The sequence below is a fragment of the Delphinus delphis genome, chromosome 1 (genome assembly GCF_949987515.2).
Source record: "Delphinus delphis chromosome 1, mDelDel1.2, whole genome shotgun sequence".
NCBI classification, from domain to species: domain Eukaryota; kingdom Metazoa; phylum Chordata; class Mammalia; order Artiodactyla; family Delphinidae; genus Delphinus; species Delphinus delphis.
Window position 1 is genome coordinate 100,738,354 of NC_082683.1, and position 15,395 is coordinate 100,753,748.

General features: G+C 35.7%; 1 protein-coding gene across 2 annotated transcripts in view; it reads left to right on the plus strand.

Annotated features, from left to right (window-relative positions):
• The window catches only part of SYCP1 (synaptonemal complex protein 1), a 161,633-nt gene that overhangs the window by 134,802 nt on the left and 11,436 nt on the right, over window positions 1–15,395 (plus strand). For both annotated transcript variants that reach the window (XM_060006973.1, XM_060006980.1), the window contains 2 exons: window positions 7,894–7,953; window positions 11,611–11,787. In XM_060006973.1, the coding sequence (XP_059862956.1) occupies window positions 7,894–7,953; window positions 11,611–11,787 (237 nt within the window). The remainder of the gene's footprint in view (window positions 1–7,893; window positions 7,954–11,610; window positions 11,788–15,395) is intronic.

Sequence of the window (15,395 nt, forward strand, 5' to 3'; positions counted from 1 at the left end):
TCTCTTCTGTGTTTGCACAGCCTCTGGGGTTCAGCTTGGGATGTGGTGTAGGTTGCGTGTAGGTTGCCTGAGGGCATCTGTTCTTCGCTCAGACAGGACGGGGTTAAAGGAGCAGGTGATTCGGGGGCTCTGGCTCACTCAGGCTGGGGGGAGGGAAGGGCACGGAGTGCGCGGCGAGCCTGCGGTGGCAGAGGCCGGCAGGACGTTGCACCAGCCTGAGGCGCCCACCGTGCGTTCTCCCGGGGAAGTTGTCCCTGGATCCCGGGACCCTGGCAGTGGCGGGCTGCACAGGCTCCCGGGAGGGGAGGTGTAGATAGTGACCTGTGCTTGCACACAGGCTTCTTGGTGGTGGCAGCAGCAGCCTTAGCATCCCATGCCCGTCTCTGGGGTCCGCGCTGATAGCCGCGGCTCGCGTCCTTCTCTGGAGCTCCTTTAAGCAGCGCTCTGAATCCCCTCTCCTCGCGCACCAGGAAACAAAAAGGCAAGAAAAAGTCTCTTGCCTCTTCGGCAGGTCCAGACTTTTCCCCGGACTCCCTCCCAGCTAGCTGTGGTGCACTAACCCCTTCAGGCTGTGTTCTCGCCGCCAGTCCTCTGCCTGCGATCCAACCGAATTCCGAGCCTCAGCTCCCAGCCCTGCCCTCCCCGGCGGGTGAGCAGACAAGCCTCTCGGGCTGGTGAGTGCCAGTCGGCACCGATCCTCTGTGCGGGAATCTCTCCCCTTTGCCCTCCATACCCCTGTAGCTGTGCTCTCCTCCGCGGCACCAAAGCTTCCCCCCTCCGCCACCCGCAGTCTCCGCCCGCGAAGGGGCTTCCTAGTGTGTGGAAACCTTTCCTCCTTCACAGCTCCCTCCCACTGGTGCAGGTCCCGTCCCGTCCCTATTCTTTTGTCTCTGTTTATTCTTTTTTCTTTTGCCCTACCCAGGTACATGGGGGGTTTCTTGCCATTGGGAGGTCTGAGGTCTTCTGCCAGCGTTCAGTAGGTGTTCTCTAGGAGTTGTTCCACGTGTAGATGTATTTCTGATGTATCTGTGGGGAGGAAGGTGATCTCCGCGTCTTACTCTTTGCCATCTTCCCCCTCTCCCCATTCAGTTCTTATAATTTTATTTTTCTTTGAGACTTCTTCTTTGACCCATTGATTATTTAGAAGTTTGTTTTCAAATTTTCATGTGTTCAAAGATTTTCCTGTTGTCTCTCTGTTACTGATTTCTAGTTTGATTCCATTATGGTTAGAGAATACAATCTTTATGAGTTCTGTATTTGTCTGCGTGATACTATAACAAATATACCATAGATTGAATGGCTTAAACAACAAATATTATTTCTCACAGTTCTGGAAGCTGTAAGTCTGAGATCAGAGTGCCAGCGTGGTAAAGTTCTGGTCAGGGCCCATTTCCTGGCTTGAAGACAGTTACTTTCTTGCTATGTCCTCACATGGCTGAAAGAGAATGCTGGTCTCTTCAACTCTTTATGAGTACCAGTCCCATCGTGAGGGCTTCACCTCTATGACCTCTTCCAAACCCAATTACTTCTTAAAGGCCCTACCTCCAAACACCATTCCACACTAGGTGTTAAGGCCTTGATATATGAATTTTGGGGGGGTACAAACATTTAGTCCATAGCAGTTTTATTCTTTTAAATTTGTTGAGGTTCGCTTTATGGCCCAGAATATGGTCTGTCTTGGTGAATGATCTATAGGTGCTTGAAACAAATGTATGTTATGCTATTGTTGGTGGAGTGTACTATAAATGTCAATTAAACCTAATTAGTTAGTTGTGTTGTTCAGGTTTTATATATTTTTGCTGACTTTCTGCCTAGTAATTCTATCAGTAGCTGAAAGAGGGGTGTTAAAGTCCCCAACTTTGTCTGTTTCCTTGCTCAGCTCCGAAAGTTTTTAAAAACAGTTTCACTGACATATAATTTATGTACTATATAATCATCCATTTAAAGTGTACAACTCAGTGGTTTTTACATATATTGACAGTTACTGAGAGTTGTGCAACCATCACTGCTACGTAGTTTTAGAATATATGTATCAACCCCCCAGCAGCAATTATACCTGGCCCTTGGCTCCCATCAACAAATTCACTAGCTCTAGTCAATCAATGATCTACTTTCTATTTCTATAAGATTTACCTTTTCTGGATATTTCACTTAAATGAAATCATATAATATATGGTCTTGTTTCACTGAGCATAATGTCTTCAAGGTCCAACCATGTCCTAGCATATATCAGTACTTCATTCCTTTTTATTGCTGAATAATATTTTGTTATATGGGTATACTGTTTTATTTATCCATTTATCAATTGATGGAAATTTCGGTTGTTTCCATTTTGACTATTAAGAATATTTGTGTACAAGTTTTGTGAGGATATATGTTTTCATTTCTCTTGATTATATATGTAGAAGTAGAATTGCTGGGTAATATGGTGTCTCTATATTTTAAGATACTGCCCAACTGTTCTCTAAACCAACTGTACCATTTTGGATTCCCACTAGTAGTGCATGAAGGTCTCAGTTTTTCCACAACCTCACCAATACTTGTTGTTGTCTTTTTTTGATATAATCATCCAGGTGGGTGTGGCATGGTATATCATTTTTGTTTTGATTTGTATTTCTTTAATGCCTAATGATTTTGATCATCTTTTCACGTGCTATTGGCCATTTGTATATCTTTTTTGGAGAAATATCTATTCAGATACTTTGCGTATTTTAAAATTAGGTTACTTATTTTTTTAGTGTTGAGTTTTAAGAGTTCTTTATATATTCTAGATACAAGTCCCTTATCTGATATAAGATCTTTAAACATTTTCTCCCATTCTTTGAATTGTCTTTTCAGTTTCTTGATGGTATCATTTGTAGCACAAAGTCTTTAATTTGATGAAATTCAATTTCAATTCTTGGGAGAAATCCTACTTTGTCATGACATATAATCTTCTTTGTATTCTGCTAGATTTGGTTTGCTAGTATTTTGTTGAGCAATTTTTGCACCTAGATTCATAACAAAGATTGGTCTGTAGTTTTTTTGTGATGATTTTTTCCTTAGGCTTCACATCTTTTTTTTTTTTTTTTTTTTTTTTTTTTTGCGGTACGCAGGCCTCTCACTGTTGTGGCCTCTCCCATTGCAGAGCACAGGCTCCGGACGCGCAGGCTCAGCGGCCATGGCTTACGGGCTCAGCCGCTCCGCGGCATGTGGGATCTTCCCGTACTGGAGCACGAACCCGTGTCTCCTGCATCGGCAGGTGGACTCTCAACCACTGTGCCACCAGGGAAGCCCAGGCTTCACATCTTTTAACCAACTCAAGCTGAAGCCCTGGAGCCCATGTGTCTATCCAACAGGATAAGCTATGGTTATTCATTTTTGCCATTTTTCCAATCTCTCTTCCAAGCTGTATTTCCTCACGCACCAAATTTTATGAGGGAAAAGATAAGAATATCATGATTTGGTATACCTCACTTACAAGGTGATGAGAGGTGGACCCAGGGATAAGGACAAAATTCACGTGGTTTTTCAGTGAATCTCATATTTTTTATGTTTTCTGCTCCTTCAGGGGAATCTTTTCTTCTTTTTTACATTTTGTCTTTTGACTTTATTTCTAATATGTTCTATTTATTGGCAAGGATAATTAATTCTATACGGGTATGGTTGTTATGCTTTTTTGTCCAGACTAGAGAGACCAAAATGATAAGATTTAGTCATTTTTCATGCATTTCCTAGGCTTCTTTTTCTTGGACTGCCTGCTTATCCCCTCAGATTTCTTCTTACAAATTCAGGTATATTAGTGACAATTCTTCTCATTATTATATGTGTTCACTTTCACCAATACCATGTAAGTAGTGATTAGGTTAGGAGACACATTGAGTCAAATCAGCACAGCTGTACTCTGTATCTTTCATGCTGAACCTTCACTAGAATCAGAGATTATGACCTGGTATGGTATGTTTCTGTCGTTGAATTCATTTTTGCCGGTTCTTGACTACTTACTTTTCCTCCCTCCCTTTATACTTTTTTGTTAGTGTAGGGAGAGGAAGATTTTATAATCTGCCTTCACTCTTCCACCTTTACCAAACAGTTTGATCTACTGTATCAGTTTTTTTTTGACATCTACTTTAACTTTGTTATGTATTTTTTCTGTTTGATCAATCATGAGCTGAAAGGAGTTAAGGGTTTATTACTGTTATATTTCTCTTCTTTTTGAGTTCTCGACCAGTTTTGCTTTACATGTTTTTATGAATACTATTCATTGTGTAAAAGTTTATACTAATTAATTGCTCCTTGGAAACTGTATCTTTCATCTTTGTCCTTTTTGCTTTGAAGCCAGCTTTGCCTGATATTTATGTTGTGATCCTGACTTTCTTTTTGGACTTGTTTGTCTTATATGTTTTTGTCCATTTCTTATTAACCCTGGTGGAGTCTCTAATCTGAGAGTCTCTTTTTCTTTAGTAGCTTATTTTTTCCAATAGTATTTATTGATACGATTCATATTTTTAAATTATTCTTGCATTTCTGGAATGAACTCCATTTGGTCATGAAGTATTTTTAATGTGATGCTGGATTCTGTTTGCTAATATTTTTTCTTAGTACCTTCATATTGATATTCATAAGATAGAATGGTTATAGTTTTACTTTTTTTAATCATGGTAAAAATATGTATCATTAAATTTACCATCCATCTTAACACTTTTTAAGTGTATACAGTTTAATAGTTTTAAGCATATACATATTGTTGTATAATAGATCTCTAGAACTTTTTAATCTTGCAAAACTGGAAGTCTAAATCCATTAAACACTAATTCCCCTTCCAACTACCTTTTTTCTGTTTCTATGATTTTAACTACCTTTGATACTTCATATGAGTAGAACCATGCAGTATTTGTCTTTCTGTAACTGGATTATTTCAATTAGCATAATGTCTTCAGGGTTCATCCATTTGTAGCATGTGACAGAATTTCCTTTTTTTTTTTTTTAAGGCAGTCTGATATTCCATTGCATGTATATACCGCATGGATGAATATCCATTCATCTGTGATGGACATTTAGGTTGCTTCCACCTCTTGGCTATTGTGATTAATGTTGTAATTAATGAACATGGGTGTGCAAATGTCTCTTGGAGATCCTGCTGTGAATTCTTTTGGATATATACCCAAAAGTGGGATTCCTGGATCATATGGTAATTCTATTATTAATTTTTGAGGAACCACCATACAGTCTTCTGTAGCAACTGTACCATTTTACATTTCTGCCAATAGTGTGCAAGGGTTCCGATTTCTCTGCATCCTTGCCAACACTTATTTTCTATTATTTTGATAGTGGTCATCCTCCTAAGAAGTGTGAGTGATAGCTCATTGTAGTTTTGATTTGCATTTCTCTTATAATTAGTGATGTTGGGCATCTTTTCATACGCTTGTTGGCCATTTGTATATCCTCTTTGGAGAATCGTCTATTCATGTCCTTTGCCCATTTAAAAATTATTTGGTTTTTTTGGTTGAGTTGTGTGAGTTCCTTACATATTCTGGATATTAACCCTTATCAATATGATATATATTTTAATCATGCTTTTGCCATTTTATTTTACATTGCATATTAATATTTATTTTATTGTCTTTTTCTCTAAATTTTATGTGTGTGTATTTTTGGTTGATTTGGGATGTGTATATAGTTTTTTAAATTATTTTACTCATTACCTTTATATTTTTAAACAGTATATCTAACACTTTCTCCTACTGCCTATTCTTTTGCATATACAATTTTTATGTTTAATTATTTTACATTATCAGGATTAATAAAAACACATATTCTGTTCTGTAATCACAATTCCATTATTTAAGTTGAGCTCATGTTTTGTATGAAACTTTTTTTTAGTTTTCAATTTTGATCCTAGTCAATATGCCAATCCCAATTTTGACCTATTTTACATACCAGTTGGTATGAAGAAATTGTTGCCGAATGACAGTCTTAGCTTCCACTTAAAATAGGTTGGCTTTGTGAGACTGTACTAAATCACCTTTCCTATATCTTTCATCTCTTGATGGTGCCTTAATCTCTGCCTAGTGAGATGTGATATTTTGTATATTTGTTTACATTCTTGATATGGAAGGAGAGTTCTAAAGTCTTCCAATTGGTCCTTCCAAATATAAAAATCTCTCACTCTGTAGTCAGAACCAATATGGGGATTTTGCCACTTATTGAGTTTATCTGTTCAGCTGTATATTCAGGATGTAAAGAAATGACCACAGGATAGGTTTATGGTTCCATGGGCTCACCATGAGGTGGACTTGGATTAAGTGCTATTTATCACTTGACCCCAGTACACCTGTGCTCAAACTAGTGAAAAAATAATAACATTATGGGTTACAAGAATTGGTGTTAGCTAATAGTCAATGTCCAATTACCCATAAGTCTTAGTATTTCTCTCAGTGCACATGGTAGTAGGAAGGATTCAGTATGAATTTGTGATATTATTGCAAAATCCTTCCACAATAGTACCAAGCTTTTGTTTAGTTTAGAGGGTTCTAGGTTTGTAAATTTATTCAGGTCTGAAATTTGGGCACAGGGCTATCATACTCTACTCCTGTGCCTCAAGTCAATCCTCTCTTTGCCAGACCATATTACACGCATTTTTTAGTTACTCAGATTAAATAGGTACCTTAGTGGACTGCCCATCACTTTGGTCTTAGGGAACTCATGATTAATTAGACACTAGCAAAGATACACCTTTGTATATGAGCTAATTCACACCTTGGAAACCCATGTTGTATTAGAACAGACTGTACTAAGATCTCCGGAGTAGCAAAAGTCAGAGTTGTAGAGAAAGTGCAGTTTTGGGAGGTGCTTTCTCCCTTCCATCCTCTAGAAGCCAAGATATGTATTCTGAGAAGCAGTGTTATTTAGCCAGTTTAGAGGGTATACTTTATCCTAGAAGACAGCATTTCATCCCCATAGAGTAGACCCCAGTTGTGATAACTGAAGATCAACTATTGGTAGTTGATAGGATACATAATAAGAGCAGTGACTACTGTTACATCAGCTTATTGCCAGCTTCTTTCATGGTGAAGTGTGTTCTCTGGTTAGGAGCAGCACTTTAGGAGAGATACCATGGTGTACAGACATTCAGTGAGTGCAGGTATTGGCATAGGCATCATGGGCAGGCAAGGCGACTTTGCCTAAAGTTGTGCTTATTGAAACTTTTTCTTCTCTGAGACCTTTAAGGCTCCTTGGAGCTGTAACCATTCTGTTTTCCAGATGATTGTCATATTAAAGGTATTGCACATATTCTTTTCTCTAGGCCAGGGTTAATTTTTCTTTTTTTCCCACTGAATACACATGCCCTAATCTCCAGCAAAATGTATTGTTTCCTGGAGTACTAGAGAAATGATGTATTATTTTGTAAGTATTTTGTACTCTTTTTGTACTTTCTTTTTCTCTCTCATACCTGTTTATCTCAAGTTGAAAATTGATTATTCAGTGTCCAACTGAATTGCTTTTCTCCATACACAGAGAAAAAGGGAATTCTGCCTCTAAAGGCTCACAATATTTTGGATCTCTTTGCAGCTCTTTACAGTTAGTTACTTGTATATACCCTTACTTTATAAGCTGATCCATCCACTTCATTTTACAAATGAGAAAGCTGAGATTCAGTGTTTTAAAGGACTTTAAAAAGTCCACAGATAACTACTGACAGATCAGAATTTTTAAAAAAGATAATCAAAATCAAATAACATACCTTTGTAGAAAGGAACTAATTTGTTTTTCTTTTTTCTTTTCATTATTTTATAAGATTTAGAAGGCAGTATTCTTTGTTAATACTTCTTAGGAAAGATTTGATAATAGGAACAGTAATTTGTTATAATAGTAATGACTACATTGTATGTACTTGATATTCATTTTTAATAGGCAAACCTCAAAAGAGAGGCAAAAGAAAACACAGTTACTCTCAAAGAAAAAAAAGACAAGGTAAGAGTTTTATATAACTCTCATAGATTTCTTTATAACCATTTCACTTTCTAACATCTACTTAGTAAATTTTTTTGTTCATAAATGGGAAAATAACATCAAAAATATATCACACAGAAGATGTGGTACATATATACAATGGAATATTACTCAGCCATTAAAAAGAACAAAATAATGCCATTTGCTGGAACATGGATGGACCTAGAGATTATCATGCTAAGTGAAGTTAAGTCAGACAGAGAAAGACAAATATCATATGATATTGCTTATATGTGGAATCTACAAATGAACTTATCTACAAAACAGAAATAGAGTTACAGATGTAGAAAATAAACTTATGGTTACTAGGGGGTAAAGGGTGAGGGAGGGATAAATTGGAAGATTGGGATTGACATATACCCACTGCTATATAAAAATACATAACTAATAAGGACCTATGGTATAGCACAGGGAACTCTATTCAATACTCTGTAATGGCTGATATGGGAAAAGAATCTAAAAAAGACTGGATATATGTATATGTATAACAGATTCACTTTGCTGTACCCCTGAAACTAATACAACATTGTAAATCAACTATACCCCAATAAAAATTAAATATATATATATATCACACAATTTCATTTCCAAAATTGTTTCTTTCTATTTATTAATTCAAAAGCATTAGCTAAAAAATTTCAAAGCATTTGTCATTTGGAAATTTAGAGATTTTATTCTTTTATAGTTTTTATTATAGCATTAAATTAGTTAGGTACTTCTGTGTTTCTTGAGAAATTTCCAACATTGGGGGAAAATATTTCAATTAAAAATTCTAAAGCTCATGTTTAGATTGTGTTTAATTTTGAGGTTTGAGAGGGCTAAATAAATGACATCTTGCTCTCTTAAGTCTAAGCCAACTGAGAAAGGCAGTGAAAATCAACATAATATCTTTATTATTGACAAATAACATTGGACAGTGTGGCTTATATTTGAAGGCAACAGGATTTCTTAATCCTGAAATCCTAAATTAAACAAGTTTATCTACTTTATCACAGGTAGAGCTAGACTGGGACAAGTGTACCTACTTGAATGGCCTGCTCTTGTAAAATGTATGGCATAGAGTAGAATGTGTGCTTCTTCTGGTACCCAAGAGGAGGAGTAAGGAAGGGGCTGAACTATATGTCCCCCGTTACTCCTTTCATATTCAACAATCCCATTAAGTCATTGCTGTTTCTCTAAGAAAGCAGAGAGAAGTTAAGAATGTTCCCTGTACATAGAAGGGAGCATCAGGTATGAGAAAGGGAGGTTATATTCAGCTTCTAATCCAGTTGGTAATATAGAATTATTACAGAAGAGTTTTATTGCAAATTTTAGTTAAAATGATTAAATATTCCTTATATGCAGTGATGTAATCTCCTAAGTCCCCACAGAAGTTGCTTTAACTATAAACTGAAAGTAACAGAGTATATTGTTTGTATATGTTTGTTTAACATAAGAGTATGTTGTTTGTCTATACCAAACAACAATGTTCAGTTTTTTTGTATAGACAGTGATATAATTTTGTTACATTTGGGTTCAAAGAGAAGAAAGAAAGAAATATTGCACCTGTGAGTGAATATTAGATGCTTCATATGTCCGGACACTGTGATAGATATTTGAAAACATTATATTTGGAGAAATTATTGTTATATTAAAATTAGCCAGGAGGGTTAGATATAGTCTAAGCGAAGTGTCTGATGAAGATGATAAATTGGTTAAACTCCAATATTTATTTCTAAATATAGAATGTGTTCATATTATGAAAGTATATATCACATATTCTTATAGAGCTGTTTTGATTCATGTATAATTCCAGTAACATGTCTATTATTTATGTATGTTATCAAGTAGATTAGATAATTCCCTATATTTTATCTGGGTGTCTAGATATATATATATTGCAAATAATGAGAAAATGATGAAATGAAAAGATTTAAATAGACTTTTGTGTGCTATGCTTTATTCCAACAATATTGAAGTATCACAAGCCTTATATATAATAATCATTAGGTTTATCAAACATTTCTGAGGTTGGGAATGTTATTTCTTCATGCTTCAGTTTTATCACCTAGGGATAATAATAGTACCTTTTTCCTAAAGTTGTTATGAAGATTAAATGAGATTATTATCTCATTTAATGCTTTGTGAAGCATTTAAAATAGTGCTTGGCAGGGAGATCAGCTCGGTGCTTTGTGACCGCCTGGAGGGGTGGGATAGGGAGGGTGGGAGGGAGGGAGATGCAAGAGGGAAGAGATATGGGAACATATGTATATGTATAACTGATTCACTTTGTTATAAAGCAGAAACTAATACACCATTGTAAAGCTGGTATACTTTATACTCCAATAAAGATGTATTAAAAAAATAATAAAATAAAATAGTGCTTGGCACATAGGAAATACCGAATAAATGTTTGTTTAAAAAGAACAACAGAGAAAATCATGAATGTTCTGTATATATTCATCATTGGAAATGTAATATTCAGAAAAGAATGTAACTTGTAGGAAAGTATATACATTTTCATGATGTATTACAAAGAGGGTTATTTCAGTAGTCTAGAATGCTGGTGCATTTTCTTTTAGGCTACTAGGGAAATGTTAGATTCCAAGATATGACCACAGGGTGGTGTAGTTGCTATTCTCAGTCCTTTTGGGTAAGAAAAATTTGTCCATGAAAGCAGTTACATTTTGGAGATTTTGAGGATGACTCCTGATGAGTCCAGAGAGCGGAAGAAAATTTGCTTTCATCAAAATTGTGTTATCAGCTATGATATAGAAATATTTATGGAAAAAGATATAGAAATACAACTCTGTGGAAAAAATGCTGCCAAAATTCATACCTATTGGAAAAAGGATAATGAAGTGAGATCACTAGAACTGGGCAAGAAACCTTCAAATTACCTCATTTAGCTCCTTTTTAAAAATTTATATTTTATTTTTTAATTGAGGTATAGTTTCCTTACAGTATTATATAAGTTTCAGGTATACAACATAGAGATTCACAAATTTTAAAGGTTATACTCCATTTATAGTTATTATAAAATATTGGGTATATTCTCTGTGCTGTACAATATATCATTCTAGCTTATTTATTTTATACATAGTAGTTTGTGCCTTCTAATCAGCTACCTTTATCTTGCCCTGAAAATTTTCCTGAAAATTTCTCTAGTTCTTTACTTTCATAATTTTTCTTCTCTATTTCTTTTTTTTGGAGGGGAATGAAGCTGGTGGATAGGAAAAGCTGATATTTTTATAGTTGATAGAGAAAATATGAAAGCATAAAAGAGAATGCCCTTTGGCTGTTAGGCTGTTGGAATGAACCTCAGATTAAGATTTTTTTGCCACCAGGAATAGAGATTTTTCTCTGGAGAATTCTCAACTTTTGGTCAAATAGGGAGTTGAGATGTCTTACTTGTTTTCATAGCAGCTCTGTGAAGACAAAGGGGGCAGATACCACTTTCATCTTAAATGGCAAAATAAAGTGACAAAGAAGATAAGTGAAATTTATTCAAAGTTATCTAATCAATACTAAATTTGGGGGTAAATTCTAGTTTATTTCAGTGATATTTCTTCTAGTTGTTGTACTTTAATTAAAATGACATTTAATGATGACTTTATTCATTTTTGTTGTTCAATATAGAAAACACGGACATCTTTATTGGAAACACCTGAAACTAGTTGTTGGAAACTTGATTCTAAAGCAGCTCCTTCACAAAATAAATCTGGAAACTTCCCAGCTGATCACGGCAAATCAAAAGATAAAAGAGACTGTCTGTGGACATCTGCCAAAAATACTTTATCTACACCATTACCAAAGGTTTGTTGCTAAAATTTCTAAGAAAGTAGTAATTTTTTTTAATAAAAAAGAAGTCTCTGTTATCACATACCATATATCTGGTATCACACACATAGACATGAAACCATTTTCTTTAAAGTTTCAATTATTTGTTATACCAGCACGAAATGGTTTCATTTTTTTAAATCTATCACTGTTCACAACTTAATGACATCTTGGGCAAATTTTATCACTTTCTGGTATTCACCAGTGCATAGGACCCTGATGTACAAAATCTGGTTTTGACTTGCATTTTCCAGTATGACCTCAGTTACCTCCCTTTGCTGTTTACTCATCATCATCTTGCTGCTGGCGTCTTTTACTTAGCAGTCAGCCCTGTGGAGCAGGTGCCACTAACAAGGTGGCTCATTGCTAGCTATCTTCGACATGTCCACTTAATCCATGGGGAATTCATTCAACCTTTCAATGCTAAATGGTGGTGCATAATGCTCTACTTCTGACTCCCCCTTTCCCGCTCTCTGCCATCTATCTCTCTCTAATTTCTTTTTACTTTGCTCAGGGAGACACAAAGACAGATAAACAAATTTTCTGCTTAGGTTTATATCCACTTAGGGAATGAGATGCCAGTATCCCCTTCTTATAAGGCTGCTTTTTAAAGTTATATCCTCACTTGTCTTGGGAGTCGCGGGGCAGAGTATTTCAACCTGTCTTTACCCCCTAAGTGGAAATTTTGTGCTTTAACCTCCCAGTTTCCTTAAAATAACTGGGAATAAGAGAGGTATTTGGTGATTGTTGGGCCTGTTCTACCACCTTTTAATAAGCCTTAGAGAAGGAGCTGGCCTTAATTATAGGTAGCTTTCTTTAGAGTATGTGTTACTGGCACTTTCCCCCAGCTTTGTGCTTTAGTTGACAATTCCAGAGCAAAAGAAAGAGTTACACTCATATCCTGTTATATATACAATATTATGCACCTCGTGGAATTTATGAAAATTAGTAAAGTACATAGCTTAGCGAGGCTTTTTAAAAAAAGATATATTGTTTTTATTTTATTTTTATCGTATTTTTAAAAAAAGAATAGTTTCTTTTTTAGCAAGCCTTTTATATAAAATTATTTTGTTGTATTTACTATTCTGTTATTCAAAATATGAAATGATCTCTGTTGAAGAATGACCTTAGTTAAAAAAGATTTTTATTGAAATATATGCAAGAAAATGCACAGATCATAATTATACAACTTGATGAATCTTTACAAACCAAACTTAACCTTATTACTAGCACTCAGATTAAAAGAGACTATTACTATCACTTCAGAATAGTTGATTGTTTCCCCTTCCAGTCACTAGCCCTTCCTCCAAGTCCAACTGCTGTCCCAAATTCTAGTATTAGATGTACCTGTTTTTGCATTTTCTATAATTAGAATCATATTCTTTTTGTTTTGACATTTTCCACTTAACATTATGTTTATGAGATTCATCCACATTGTTGCTTGAAGTTGCTTTATTTTTATTTGGTATTTCATGGTGTGACTGTACCACAGCTTATTTATCCCTTGTAATGTTAATGGACATTTGGTTAGCTTCCAGAGTGGACTTTTATGAATAGCATTGCTATAAAAATGTATTGCTTGACATGTACGCATCTTGGTTGGGTATGTCCATAGAAGTGAAATTGCTGGGTTACAGGGTTATGCATAATACATTCCATGTTAACAGATACAGCCTGAGCTGTTTTTACTCTGATACAAAATGTATGTGTATCTTTTCCCACACCAGCCAATTCTCCAGTTCTCCAGACATCAACTAGGCGTCCTGCAATTTGATTCACTTCTGACACTGTAGTTAATGTAGTTAATGTAGACCCCACAAGTTAAGGGCTCAGTCCCACAAGGCTTCCATTTTAGACACCGTCCTGGCTTGCCACTTGTACTACTGACCAACTGGCTATAAATTGACGGTTCCCACAACCCCCTTCTCAGGTTTAATAATTTGCTAGAATGACCCACAGAACTCAGGAAATTACTTTACTTGCTATTAACAGTATTTATAAAGGACACAATTTGGGAACAGCCAAATAGAAAAAATGCATAGGGCACAAGGTATGGGGAAAGGGGCACAGAAGCTTCCATGCCTCTCCAGGAGTGCTACCCTCCCAACACCTCCATGTGTCTACCAACCTGGAAGCTCTCTGAACCTCATTGTTTAGGGGTTTTATGGAGGTTTCATTACATGGCATGATTTGTTAAATCATCGGCCATTGGTGATTAACTCAGTCTTTAACCCATCTCCCCTCCTAGGAGTTCAGGGGGTGGGGTGAAAGGTTCCAAACTTCTAATCATGCCTTGGTCTTCCTGGCAACCAGCCACCATCCTGAAGCTATCATCCTGAAGCACCCCCTACCACCAGTTATTTCATTAGCATAAACTCAGGTAAGTTGAAAGGAGCTCATTATGAATAACAAAGAACTCTCCTATCAACATCACTGGGGACAAAGACCAAATATTATACCAAAAGATGCCTCCTGTCAACCCTGTCACTCAGGAAATTACAAGGGTTTTAGAAGTTGTGTCAGGAACCAAGGACAAAGACCAAATATATATATATATATTTCTTATTGTATCACACTGCCAATCATGTTTTTAAAAAAACTATTGTACCAATTTATTGTACCAAATTATTGTACATTCTGGCTACCAGTGAATGAGAGTTCTGATTGCTGCGCATCCTTGTCACCACATGGTATTTTTCATCTTTTTATTTTGGCTATTCTGGTGGTGTGGTGACCTTTTTATTTCATATGAAGTTTTATTTTGCAATTAATTTTAGATCTATGGAAAAGTTACAAACATAATACAGAGAATCCCTTTATATTCCTCACACAGTTTTCACCATTGTTAACATCTTACATTACCATGTACATTTGTCAAAACTAAGAATCATTCATTGGTACATTACTATTAACTAGACTTCAGACTTGATTTGGATTTCACAGTTTTTCCGTTAATGTCCTCTTTCTCTTCCAGGATCCAACTCAGGGTACCATACTGTATTTAATTGTCATGTCTTCATCATAATTTTTAATGTAGACATTTATAGCTATAAAATTCTCTCTAAGCACTGATTTCACTGTATCCCATAAGTCTGTTGTATTTTCCTTTTCATTATCTCAAAGTACTTTCTAATTTCCCTTGTGATTTATTTTTTGACCCATTGGTTATTTAGGAATGCATTGTATTTCCAAATTTGTGATTCTGCTAAGTATCCATCTAGCTGGTTTATAGTGTTGTTCAAGTATTATATTTCCTTGCTGATCTTATGTCTGGTTGTTCTTTTCATTATTGAAAGTGGGGGTATGGAAGTCTCCTACTATTACTGTTGAATAATCTAATTTTCCCAGTTTTTGGTTCATGTGTTGGGGGCTATATTGTTAGCTGCATGTATACTTCATACCAATTATCTTTTCTTGATGGATTGATTCTTTTACCTTTATAAAATGTTCCTTTTGTCACTACTAATCTTTTTTTTAAGTATATTTTATCTGATATTAGCTCTTTTTGTTTACTATTTGCATGGTATATCTTTTATCACCCTTTTACTGCCAACCTATTCATGTTATGGAATCTAAATTGTGTC